The sequence below is a fragment of the Alligator sinensis genome, unplaced genomic scaffold, assembly GCF_000455745.1.
Source record: "Alligator sinensis unplaced genomic scaffold, ASM45574v1 scaffold802_2, whole genome shotgun sequence".
NCBI lineage: Eukaryota > Metazoa > Chordata > Crocodylia > Alligatoridae > Alligator > Alligator sinensis.
In genome coordinates, this window is record NW_005843022.1 from 128,522 (window position 1) to 142,210 (window position 13,689).

The 13,689-nt window shown below is 46.4% G+C and overlaps 1 protein-coding gene across 5 annotated transcripts in view; it reads right to left on the reverse strand.

The window, feature by feature from the left end:
* The window catches only part of SLC35F2 (solute carrier family 35 member F2), a 53,549-nt gene that overhangs the window by 408 nt on the left and 39,452 nt on the right, over positions 1-13,689 (reverse strand). For 2 of the 5 annotated variants that reach the window (XM_025193158.1, XM_025193155.1), the window contains 2 exons: positions 1,733-1,789; positions 485-581 (listed from right to left, as the gene is read on the reverse strand). In XM_025193158.1, the coding sequence (XP_025048943.1) occupies positions 485-581; positions 1,733-1,789 (154 nt within the window). Of the gene's footprint in view, positions 1-484; positions 582-1,358; positions 1,399-1,732; positions 1,790-13,689 lie in introns of all 5 variants that reach the window. The other 3 variants (XR_003092045.1, XR_003092044.1, XM_025193156.1) reach the window with 3 other exon arrangements.

The following is a 13,689-nucleotide window of genomic DNA, read 5'->3' on the forward strand; positions in this document are numbered from 1 at the left end:
ATACTCTTGTAATATAGAACAGATGAACTCCCTGACGAAACTAAGAAATCCAACTCCTTTAATTCAGCCACTCAGTGAGAGGGTAGATCAATCTTTATACTTGATTTAATCCTTTTGCCTATCTCCTGAGGCTGCCATCAAAGGCATCATTTAATATGGACATATATCCATTGGGAACAGGTCAGAGGCCACCAAAATCATTTCACCCTGCAACCTAACTTTTGGTCATTAGCATGGGAGAGGAGACAATATGCTCAAATGGATAGAACACCAGCCTAGGAATCTAGAAACCTAGATTCTGTTGCTAGCTATGCCCGAGTGGTCCAACTTGCAGCCCCTGGGCTCCCACACAACTGCTGCATGGTATAGCAGAGCAGGGGGTCCTATGACGGCATGTGGTGCAGCGCTTGGAGGGCCACAGGTACATGATGCAGCAGGGGGAGGGTGTCCACATGCTATGCAGCCTTGGGGGTCTGTGACTTACCTTGCTGCAGTCCATGGGCATGTGGCCCCCACTGATGTAGCCTAGAAGAGCATTCAGCCCCTGGTTGCTTAGAAGTTAGACAGCTCTGAATGACCTGCTGAATCATAGAGAAGTAGGGATAAAAGGAGCCTCATGAGGCCATCTAGTCCAACACCCTGCTCAAGGCAGGAGTATCCCTGTCTAAACCATCCTACTTAAATGTTTGTCTATTAAAATGTGGGGATAACCCTTACACACAACTACTAGTGTAATGCCCAATATATCAACAACATCCTTTAACTTGCCACAGGTAACATGCTGCACTGGATAGGAAGCATTGCGTGTGTGCGACAGGGGGCTTGCTCAGAGCCAGAACTCAACATCATCCTGCCCAAGGGGCAGTCCGTCCAGTCTTTCCTGCCATGACTTGCTGTTTAATAAACACAATGTAATAAGTGGGAGGCTGCCCATCTTAATGTCCCGATGCCTAGGGTGATATACACTGCTCTGACCTCCCCTATACTGTGTCCCATGCCTCACAGATGGCATCCATTTTGCTACAGTGCTTCACACTGTAACCCAAGCTCCAGAGTCTCACATGGGACTCTCACTCCCCTCTGGAGCTCGCAGTCACAGTGCACTCACACTGGACAGTTCTTAACCTTATGACCCAAACTCAGCCTCATAGCATCTGAGGGCTTACTGGGGTTTTGCTCTGACCCAAACTTAACCTCACCACACTTGAGGATTTACCGGGGTCTTGGCCTCTGGCCCAATTGTGGCCTCAGGTGTCCATGGACTTACCTTGACCTTCCTGCCCCCTCCCTGGGGCTTCAACTTATGCCCTCCCACTAGGGCCTTTGTAATAAAGAGAAAACCCCAAAGGGGAACTCACCTGGGGTTGGAGATAGAAGTCCATGTGAGACCGCTCTGAGCTGAGGGAGCAGCAGGCGCAGAGCCAAGGCAAGAGAATGTACGGCGGCACAAGAAAAAAACCATCAAAAGAACAGCTGAGCTGGGGGGAGTGGGGATCAGCTCCCACGCCGGTGTGGGCATGTTTTATGCCTGCATGCCAGCACCAATTCGCCGGCCGACCCGCAGAACCGGGGATAAAAACCCCAACGAGCAGGAAGCCCAGGGGACCAGAAGTGGGTTCCCCTGCAGGCACTTGGTGTCCCAGGGCAGACCTGTGCACTGCAGAAGCCAAATGGTGGCAGCCCTGATTGGGGCTGAGAGACAGTGTGAGCCCAGGAGGGCACCATTACTTACCAGCAGTAGATTCATGGACTCCAGACGCCTTCCAGGCAGACTGGGCTGTCTCGGAGCCTGTGGAGAGAGAGAGAGACAGCTGTCCATGCTACGGCAGTGACAGGCTAAAAGGATTGAGATCGACACTGAGGGACCAGGTAACCCGGGGACAGATAGAAGCTAAGTCAGTCCCTCTGAGGCAAGTGCTGAGTGAGGTGAACTGACATGCATATATGGCTTATCATTTTGGACGGTCAAGACGCGCACCAAGACCATGACACAAACCTAGAAGATTGGGATATGACATCATTGGTTGGCGCTAGGTGGGGTGTAGGAGAGGTGGAACCCCAAAACTGGAAGATCAACGAAAGGATCGAAGGAGGGTACCAGGCGGGACAGAATGTACAACGTATTTATTTCAGCAAAGTCATAGCAGGAGAGAACCACTGAGGACCCTCTGGAACCTGTCTCAATCATTGACTATCCTTCTCTTGGACAACGGTGACATCTGACAAACCAGCACACACCAGGCGCTCTGGTGAATGGCATGGTCGCTTACAGTCTTCCATTCATGCCCTCTTACTAGGGCCTCCTTCTTAGATCAACACTTGTGTGGGGGGGTTGGCCCATGTGCTGCACTTCAGGTCACCCCTGCAACCCTACTCAGCCCACCCCCAGTGTAGCGCTTCAGGTCCTCCTGAGCAGACCCAACTCTACCCCCCTCATGAACAGCACTTCAGGTCACCACTGTGCACCCTAATCTGTGCAGGCCTCAACATGTACTTCTGCCCCCTCTCTCTGGGGCCACTGGGCTCTTGCACCCTGTGGGACTCAGGTGCCACTCCCTAAGCGTGCCTGGCCCCTACAACTGAGTAACCCATTTCTGGGCCACCAGGGTCTTACATCCTATGGGGCTCAGGTGCCTCTCCCTAGGCATGCCTGGCCCTACAACTAGGTAACCCACCAGGATGTGGGGGCTGAGGTTATAAGGTGCCCCTACCTACCTTTCACTGGGGAGGCAACTGGCCTGGCATTTCTGGGGAACTACTCTACCATGGACAGTCCCATTAGGTCATCATTCCCCAGCAGGGTGTAGTTTTCAGTCATACCCAGGACCAGGAGCTTCCTGCCATCCCCATAGCTCCTGCCCTTACTTCCAAGGATGGTTCAAGCAGCAGCTCAGCCAAGTGATGCCCTTCTGGCTGCCAGCATCAGACTGCTGGCTCAGCTCTAAGGGCCTGCGTTAAAATGGAGGCTGCTCCACCCCCTCCTCCAATCACAAGGCCCTCCTGTGGTCATGTGACTGCCTCATCAGGCTGGGCCACACCTGCTGGCTGCCCTGCTGCCTGATCTAAACCTTAAAGTGGCAGGCACCAAAGGTGCTCTGCTACAGTGTGTAAATAGCACTTAAGCGTCTTTGTGGAATCCTGTTTCAACCTGCTCAATTCCCTAAGAAAATACAAAAAACAAAACCTTAGTGTATATGCTTCTGTCATGTGCCTTTAGTAAGCCTTAAGATTAAGTCACAGAAAGTGGCAAGGATCCGCTCACCTTTTGTACTAATGATTTTCAGGAATTCAAGAAGGGTGGAGTAAGATGACACTTAGAGCCATATCCTATTTCACCCACTGGATGCCCAAAGTGTGGCTTCTGGCAAGATCCCAATGTAAAGGATCAGAATCAGGCAAGTATCCTATTGCATCTGTGTAGATGTGTAGTTCTGCAGAAGCCCCAGGGGAGGTCAGCAGGGCAGGGAGCCCAAACACACAGCGGGCAGCCCGCACCTGCCCCTGTCCTGTGCACAGATCTGGGGGGCACAGGCCCCCTCTGCCCCCCCACCAGGAGTGCACACAGCAGTGGGGAATCAACCCCATCCCCCTGCCTGAGCCCACAGTGGGCAGCCCATACCTGCACCCCACGGGCTCCTCTCTGGCCATGCTGCCTGTGGGAGAGGGAAGCCAGGCTCCCTGCTCAGGCCTCAGCAGCCTCCTACAGGCAGCTGCTGGGGCTCGGGTTTGCAGGCAGGTGTGGGTTCTTCTGCAGCCGCCGGGGCTCAGGTGCTCCTGCAGGCAGCCACTCACGTACTGGTACAGGGGGTTGCAGACCCAGGTCAATGGCCCCATAGCCCTGGCAGCTGGGTGTAATGTTCCCTTTAAGGAGTAGCGGTCCGTGAGCATGCTGCCTTGATCTGTAAGCGCACCGTCTCAGTCCAGCATGGGACACTTATTGAAGGGGGATGTGGGGCTGGAGGCTGGGGCCTAGGGCCTGGAGGCCGGGGTCTGGGGGCCAGAGGCTGGGGGCCAGAGGCCAGGGCTGGGAGTCAGAGGCTGGAGCTGGAGCCGAAAGGCTGGGGACCGGAGGCTGGAGCCGAGAGGTTAGGGGCCGGGGGCTGGAGCCAAGCCCGTGCCAGGCTCCGTTCCCCACCTCCCCTGGTGCGCGGCCATGGAAAGTTTGTGCGCGGCCACACTTTTAGTTGTGCACGGTCGCGCACGCACACACCTTACAGGGAACCTTGGCTGGGGGGCCCCTCCAGTAGGGCTGGGGGGTCAGGCACCAGCAGGGCCAGGGGGTCTGTGGGTGGGGAGGGGAGTAAGGAGCACCAACAGGGCAGGGATTGCTATGGGTGGGGAGTGCAGGCACCAGCAGGGCTGAGGGGGCTGTGGCTTGCGAGTGAGGAGACTGGACCTGCTTCCTAGTGAGCTAAGGGGGCAGGGGGAGCCCTGTTCTTGTATGATAAAAAAACCCCAAATAAAATACCAAAATTAATAGGTACTTAGAATTCATTTTACTGTAGTGATTGAGGCACTGGTTGGATTTCAAATTGCTTTAAAATGGTAATTATATCAGTAAAACATTGTGTTCAATTGATACCTATATATATAGTGGTATTTCATTTTAATCATGGATTTGGGGTTTTTAATCAGAGAATTTGCAATTTTTTATCAGGGAAAACAGGATCCCTGGTTATATGTAATAACTCATAAGGCTGTACTGAATTTTGCATACACAGACTGCAACCAAACAAAGTAATCCACGGTACATAAAGTGACTTTATTATATTACTTCTGTGTTAGCTAAATATTGCTGAGGATCTTTGATGCATAAAATCCCCATAACCTGTTCCCCACGGTACTGTGCAGATCAGTGAGAAACACATCTCAAGGCTATTCCTTAACCCTGAAGTTTTATAAACAGAAGACACAAAAGCTGAGCCATAAATAATTAAATATATTTTTAAATATTAATACAGTTTGTTGATGGCTTGTTTTCTGCTTATGATGTTCCAAAGATGTTGACTGTAGGCAAGTAAATATCTTGCAATAAGCTTTGAAAACAGGGTAATAGCATTGTGCTGAGCAGTATATTCCAGACTGTTGTTTAAGTGAAATGCATTGGCTTTCATGCAGCGCTCTTCAGACTGGATTCTGAAGATCAAAACCAAGCAGACGATAAAAGTAACTGCAAATATATTTAGCTGGCATTTGGCCAAGTAGCGTGCCAGCTATTTAACAACTACGTACAGCATTTTTACTTTATGATAAGGCTGGGGCCAGAAATGTGTCACTGGATAAAGATGGTTTGAAGCAGATGCTACCTGGGGTAACTTTGCAGCTCTTAAACAATGTTTCTTGACACTGAAGAAGAAGCTGTTTTTGTGCTGATGAACTATATTGGCATTAGTATGCTAACGAATATGAAAAGGGCTTATTCAAGTGGCCCGAAGTGTTCACTTTCAATGCTGAGCAGTTAGATGATGAAATGTAATAAGTTGCTTTCCTTATTAGGATTCCACTTTTCTTCAAAAAAAGCCAATACATTTCAAGGATGTTGGCAGGTATGCCATCCAACAAATAATGAATACCTCAGTTGCTGGAGGAGTTAAGTGTGTTGAATAATTAGAGCTCGTGAGTCTTTCTGAACTCAGAAAAATGTGGCAAAATGTTTTTGAACAAGTTTTTATGAAAATATTTTTAACTCATAAGGGGAGCAGGGGGGAGTCCTTCCAATCCTGACCATTTTTCAAAAAGAGAGAAATGAATGTCCAGCACTGTTGTTTTGTTTCAAATCTGTAAACCAGAATCTGTTTTTTGACAAACTTGGTCTTCTAAGACTCGATCCTATTTGGTCCTGAGCTCTGTGCTGAGTGACCTCTAGTCCCAATAGTTTTAACTTTATCCATTGCCAATACTACTGTACAACTTACTATGACAGAATACTATGCTCTCAATAAGGACTGAGTGGCTCAGCAGAATTTATCATATGCTGTGTATTCCATTCAAAAAGGAGATTTTTTTCTCTTCCAGTAAACTCAAAGAATAAAAGCATGTAACAGAAGAGAGTCTTGTGAGACAAAAATGGCTGAGAGCTCCTGGCCTGTAAAAAGATTGTTTCTGATATGAAAAGCACCTCCTGATCCCTAGTCCCTTGTGTCTACGCCAAGAAAACAAAATTTATCTTTTTAAGATATGTAAATTAAATCAACTCATCTAATTCAAGGAGGCCTGCAGAGTGGTCTTCTTATCTGTTGTAGGGAATGTACTATCTGCATTATCTGCTTTGCACAGGCACTGTACTGTGCAGAACTGAAGGGCGCTGGTGTTCCAGAGCTTATGCATACTGATGCTTAGATTAAATGGGTTCCCAGACACTCTGTTAAACGTGATCAAAATCATAATGGACGGTCTGAAAACAGCCCAAGGAGCCTTCAGTACATTAGTGAGCTCTGACCTCTGTGAGTCAGAAAAAAAGTGATGGATCCAAACATGGGTGGATCTAGGATTTTGAAAAGGAGCTGCAGATAGTATGGTGCATCATCACACATAACAACACATTTTTCTCCAGTTCAAAAAAAATAGAAGCTTTACTAATCTGCTAGGGGCTGTGTTACTCAATTTAAGATCAAAGCAAAAAATAAGTCTATGCTTTTTGGAACATGGATTAATTTGCTACATCATGTAAAAAACACAACAAAGGCAAAAAATAAACAAAAGATGTTGTTTCATTAGTCCTGTAGTCATTAGAATTAAAAGTACTTTTTCAGATTTATAAAACAGAATCGAACCTTCTTGAGCATCTTGACATGGCATCCAATGCTTCACTGAACATTGTATCCATACCTAAGTTAATGTGCACCTGAGTTATTATCACACCTGAGTTAATGGTTTTAGCTAAAGTTTAAAACAGTCTTCAGGGCTGTAAAATAGTAGCTACATTACCAAGAGCAACTAACAGACCGCAGAATTGCAGAAGAAAGGATAGTTTGATTAATGGAACATCAAGGCAATTAAAAAGGAGAGTCGGGACATTAACACCTGTGGAATGAAGACTTTAGTGGGAATCAGATAGATTATAATGCTCCAGAAAGTCAAGTGATTCCCTCACTGCTGCCTCAATGGAAATGTTACTTTCTCTGCCTGGCAGTTGGTTTCCAACTTTGGGTAAACTGGAAATAAAAGGCAATTGTAACTGCACCCCTCCTCCCCCACACCTCCCCACCCCGCCCCAGGATCTGCCCGTGTCCATAAGTAATGGGAGCTCAGACACATGACTATACCTGACCCTCCTAGACAAGTGATTACAGTGAGGTCATTATACAAACACTCACACACACTTGTTCCTTTTCAATTCATGTACTCATCTGAGGGCCATGTCCTCTTTTGCATTTTGGACCTGATTCAAAGTCCATTAAAGCCAATGGAAGTACTTCTGTTAACCTTAACCAGCTTTGGATCAGACCTCTGAAGTGGAACTCCTCTGTGAACTCCAGAAGTTCTACAACCAATGTTGCAATATGACCTCTGGGCACTGGTACATCTCTAAACTAAAAAATAACACTATTGGTATTCAGCAAAGCCATTTGTTAGGCAGCTATTTTTCACTAACCACCATATACACTGCAAAAGAAAATAAATAGATAAGACTAAATGTTGCTAGGTCTCACAACAGAAATGTGATTTGCCAGCCTAGACATGTGTTGTCTCTCCTACAGTGGAATGGTTGAGCGAGGAATGCATTGGAGAGATTTACCATCCTTAGTGCCAATTCAATCCAGACAATGAGGATTTCACTAGGAGCTTTCTTCTGACAGCTCCACGTTCCTGCTAGATCCCTTTTATGGAGGGTAGCATTTTCTTTCTTTTGGTTTTAGTTAGCAACTTTCCTGCAATTTCACAGTGCTATTCAGTATTTTGAAACAAAAGGTGATAGGATGAGAAAACCAAATGACATAGCCAGCCCACTTCCACTTATAAAAATTATCCATGCTTACATACACAAGGGTCTGGAGCATCTTCCCAACCCCTCCACAATGCCAAAGTTTGGAGATGAAGGGCAAACATACAGTTGTCTAAGGAGGACTATGATGATTATAACTTTGAGAATTATCTACTGAATTTCAATTCCACTCTGAGCTCCCCCCTCAGTCAATAGAGTTGCATGGTAGGGTAGCACCTATTCACAGCAAAACCTAGGTTTCAACTTCTGTACCTGTACACATCTGTATAAAATAGATATTCAAAAACCTTCCCCATAGACATTTCTTCTGTGGTTATGAGGTGATTTGTAATCTTCCAGCAGATGGTGCTAAGCAAGTGCAGGGCATTATCATTTACTGTCTTTACCAGTTTTGTCCTGGTACCCAGATCCTGCAAGGAGCTTTTGGAAGAGAGGTTGTTTTAATATGCATTTGTACAGCAAACCCTACCCAAGTGAGTAAAGACTGGGGATTTGGCACCAACAATACAAACAAAGATGAGGATAGGCCAACTGATTATATTACTTACAGCTCCAAAAGAAACATATGACTTCTTAAATTATTGGCTCCAACTTCCAAAGCAGAACAAATTGCAGTACTTTCAAATTACTTTTTACCAAGGTCAGTAGTCTAGATTCCTATCTTGGCAACTCAGAACCCAAATGTCATTAAGTGATCAAAGAGTTAGAATTCATAGCACATTTTCTTTTTGCTTGAAAAAGCTAAATGAAATAACTAACTAGATGTTATAATAAAATGTAACACTTTACATATTCACAACATTATCTGCACACTAATTAATTTCTAACTGAATATCCTGCTGGTGAAAGTCTACTGGAGAAATAATGATAAGAGCACACAGAAGGCTAATCTGCTTGAGAACTCCCAGGAGGAGCTAACTCCACACTGGCATCAACCCAAGGTCACTACAAGCAGAGCACAGCTATAAAATTACATGAACTGGGGCAAATGCAGTTGCAAAGGGGTGATGGTGACAATTTTCTGCCCTTATTACACCCTTCATTACATTTAAGATTTTATTAAATGCACAGATATGCCTGACAGCCCATCTCATTCCTGAAACAACAGATACAAATGAAAGGATTATATTTCAGCAACCGTGTGGTGCCACATTCCAACAGACAACATAGTGAGTTACACAATATTAGCAAGTTTTTACATGTCACCCCATGGACCACATTACCAAAGATGGCCTAGTTAATTATTATGAAGGTGACAACCTCCTTACTTTTGCTGGTTTAGTACTAAGACGGCTTGCAAAACAAGAAGCTGGAAAGAAGGCAGCTAAAATGCTGGTAGTGGAAATCACATCCAAAGGCTGGTCAGTAGGAGAATAAAGAATTTCTGGGATGGGAACCATGTTTTACCACGATATTTACAAAATACCCAAAGGTGGAACTATTCCAGAGAGGTAGCTACCTGGTGGAGCTGGGGTGTCACTAACTATGGTGTCCAGTGCTTTGCAGTCTGAAAAGCTTACTATCTACATACACCAACATTTCTTTAGATCACATTGTGGTAAGAGATCATGTCAAAAGGAAGAAAATATGTGTCCTCGTCTGGTTTATTTAGGGGTAACTGGTGCCTCCTGAGTCTGGGGGAGCACAATTTGTGGACAGGCCCAGGGATGAGCCCAGGGCCAGGTCAAAAGCCCCATATCCACCCCTATACTTCTGTGCTGTGGCTTAGTGCCCCCCTCCCCCACCAACACACCGTCAGCTTGTGCGGCAAAAAACTGCCCAGTCCTGAGAGCAGTCGAGTCAGGGGCCAATCTTGGGGGGGAGGGACACATGCCCCCCCACCCCAAACCAGTCGCCTGTGGGTTTATTTGGTGTTGTTTGGGAAGTGCATAGTGAGCTATAGGTTAGTAGGGCCTATGGATCTGACCTAAGTCCCAGCTAATAAAAATCTCACTGTGAGACACTCCATTATTGTGAGAGAATTGACAGTTTTGCAACATCAGCTTTCCTGTTTAAGAAATTATGACAAAGGTGGTGGCAAAAGCAGTATCTAAGACTTTTAAGATTTTCTTCAACCTGATCGATCTTGTTTCAGAACTGGGCATGGGATTCTCAGGACTTGGTGATATCACTTTTTCATGTTGGTGAACCATTAATTATTACAACTAATGTCTGTATTAGGGGTTGGCAACATTTTTGGGCAGAGTGCCAAAAATACTCGCAACCTCAACTTCTAAGATGTTGGCATGCCCGAGGCATGCCAGGGACAGCCTTCCTCACCATTCACCCTGACGTGCGCATGTCTACAAAATGCCTTCCCATGCCATGTTCTGGCACCTGTTTTGGGGGTTGCTTGCCCCTGGTACATGAACGCTTACTGCTGTTAGGTCCTAAAGCTACAGGGCAAAGTATTGAATTATGTAGTTCATGCTCTAGTAATTAGTGAATTAACATGAACCATCTTGAAGTTCTAATATAAACTGAGTAGCTGATCATTTGAAAGAAAATTGCAAGGTATTCTGATACATTACTTATGCTGTGTGAATGACAGTCAGATAACTGAAGGCAAATCGAGAGAGTCCCACTGGAAGACTCAGCAACACTACTAGCTAATTAAAAAGCAAAATGAAAGTCTTTTAAAAAAACATTTCATTTTAATTCATTAGATCCATGATTCTAGCAGTGTTTTTAGCAGCCTTCTAGAGCTGTTAGAAGATTCATGTACACATCCTCAAAATGGAAACACAGGACTTCAAACTATTTTCTTCTTTCTTTCACTGCAATGATAAAGGAGGTTTTTCTTTATACACATATTCCTGCTTCTCAGTCGCTTATTAGTATTGCTATGAAATCTTATGCTTAAATGTCAGGGTTGGCACTCTAAAGATTTTTCATATGCAAAATTAGTTGTCTTTTGAAGTGTCTTTCATTTTTAGAGTACTGATTCTCTTCCTTTGATCCAACCTCTCTTCTCCCAGCAATCATGCAAATGTTACCATAACGGGCCTGTTGTCAAGAACCCAAGGCCTTCCTCAAATAAAGGGTTTTTAAAAAATGTCTATTGAAAATACAAAGGTACTTAATAAAATATTTAGTTAACAATAATATTAATAGAACCTTTGAACTGACTTACTAGTTTCTCTAGTTGCTATTGTTTTTTTCTCCATTTAAACACTGCTATGCATCATGATAGGCAGTGTGAATTTTGCAAAGTAGCATTTATGTGGTTACATGCATGAAAGGTATATGATCTGCAAATTTTACACTGACATCAGTAGACCTCCATTTAGGAAGCTGCAAGTCAGGCATGCACACCAGTGTGGCTTTTAGGACATTGTTGTTGTCACAACTGATCAGTAATTCAGTTTGCACTGCAGACTTTTACCTCTACAGAAGAGTCAGTGGCATTGGACTAAACATATGCAGACTGTCTTCATCCTACTCAAGGGACAAATACTTTTGTCATGTGGTGTTTTTGAGACATGACGTCTCTAATCCTCCTTGTCTACCACTTGGCACCTGAAAGATTTATCTAAGGCTCCTGGTGCACGCTTATAATGATGAAGTGGGTGTCACCACACTCATGTCAGAGGCATAGGGGCCAGAAAGCCAAGAGACAAATAACATGGTCAATGTCAAAAAGACCTTGGGCACCTGAAGGAGGGCCATGAGGGCTTTCATAGATGATATAGTCGGCCATCTGAGCTTGAGCACCACAGCTGCAGCCAGTGTCACAGAAGAGGCCCCAAGAGTGCATGCTTGCCTTAAACCATCCAAAGCCCATTCTGAGACAGTTAAGAGCAGTCCAGGGCAGCTGCCAGCCTGAGCAGCAGAAGCTTGTTTTAGGGATGAAGTTCTTTAGCTTCAGTTCTTGTGCAGCATATTGCCTGCTCTACTGATGGGAGGTTGATGCTGTGAGTGACATGCTACCTGCAGATTCAATGAGTTTATTGGCCTAAAGGGAGAACGGTTCCAAAACTTCAGGCAAGAGTTGGTTTTCAGGCTTGCAGCTACTAGGTTGGAATGCAAAGAATGGTCCAGATCATGGACTTTGAGGCCTAGAGCAAGGGTGGCAGCTTGTCTCTGGATGTCGGGGGTGGAATGCCTGAGAGGACTGGTAAGTAGTCAACTGCAGTTGGTAGACACTGTTAAGGCTGGAATCCACTAGCTTAGTGTGCGTGCTCCAGCCCCATACTGGTGCACAGTACTCAGCAGGAGCATATGCAAGTGCCAGAGTGGAGGTGTGAAGTGTTTGGAAACTTGCACCCTAGGTGGTACCAGTAAGGTGACAAATGAGAGCTGCTTTGCTATTAACCTTTCTGTAACAGGAGGCCTTCCCACCCACCTGTTTCTATGCTAACTGCCTATCTCTCTTGCCTGCCACACCCTGCTGATACAAAATTCTGGTGTTAATTAGGTGGGAGGCTGCCCATTTCCTGCCCCAATGCCAGGGGACGCTATCTGCAGCTCCGAACCTTCCCTACATTGCAACCCATGCCTCGCAGATGGCATCTAAGTTCTTGACATCTCCAGCTCCACACTGGGTCCCATAAGCCTCCAGTCTGGACCCCAACTGGATCCCTCCTATCAGGCGGCCTACTCTGCCCTCATTCTGGGCTGCCTAGCTCCCTGCACTCTTCCCCCTCTCAGGTGTGTCCCCCCCAGGAACCTTGGCCACACAGCCCCTGGCCTCACCTCCAAGGCCAGTCAGAATCCCAGGCCCTCAGCTCTGGGCATCCCTCACAGTGGGACCCTGGCCCTTTTGACCCTTCTGGTCCTGGCCCCAGCATTGACCAGTTGAGGGTGCCTCGCATCAGGCTTCTGAGCAAGTAGCCCATACTCTCTAACATGGGTCTGCCTTCTTGGGCCCTTTATGGGGTTACACACCCGGTTGTGGGAGTTGGGGTTATTAAGGTGCCCCGATCTGCCTTTCAGGGTGATAACTGGCCTGGCATTTCCTGGGGGCTCCCACACCACTAGGAACCCCACCAGGCACAACCCTGGCAGGGTGAAGTTTTGGGTCATGCCCAAGGCCAACAACCTCCTCCATCCCCATAGCCCCAGCCCATAAACTTACAAGCTGTTCCTGACCCTCAACTCTGCCAGCTGAAGTCACTCACAGCTGCCAGCAGCAAACTGCTGCTTCACCCTATATATATCCTGGGTCTTAAAATGTCCGCCGTACTCAAACACCTGGCTGCTGCCTGCTCCAGCCCTTAAAGTGGCCGGCACCAACAGTGCCCTGCCACACTTTCCCTGGATTCCTTCCAGATGCTGGCAGTAGTTAAGGGTCCAGTCCAACTTGACTCCTAGATAAGTGACAGCATGATAATGGTCAAGTGTCCCGTCACCAATCTTGACTTTGATTTCTTTCCTCACTTGGTTGTTATTTAGGTGGAAGGCTGTTGCAATGGTTTTTGAGTGGCCGAGCTGGAGGCACCATTTATGGAAAACCGGAACCATCATTAAGGAGGACTACTCTGCACTAGCCTGCACCTGTAGGGAGCTGTCCAGAAAAGCCAAGGCAGCAACCATAGATTCATAGATGTTAGGGTCGGAAGGGACCTCGATAGATCATTGAGTCCGACCCCTTGCATAGGCAGGAAAGAGTGCTGGGTTCAGAAGACCCCAGCTAGATGCTTATCCAACCTCCTCTTGAAGACCCCCAGGGTAGGGGAGAGCACCACCTCCCTTGAGAGCCCGTTCCAGACCTTGGCCACTCGAACTGTGAAGAAGTTCTTCCT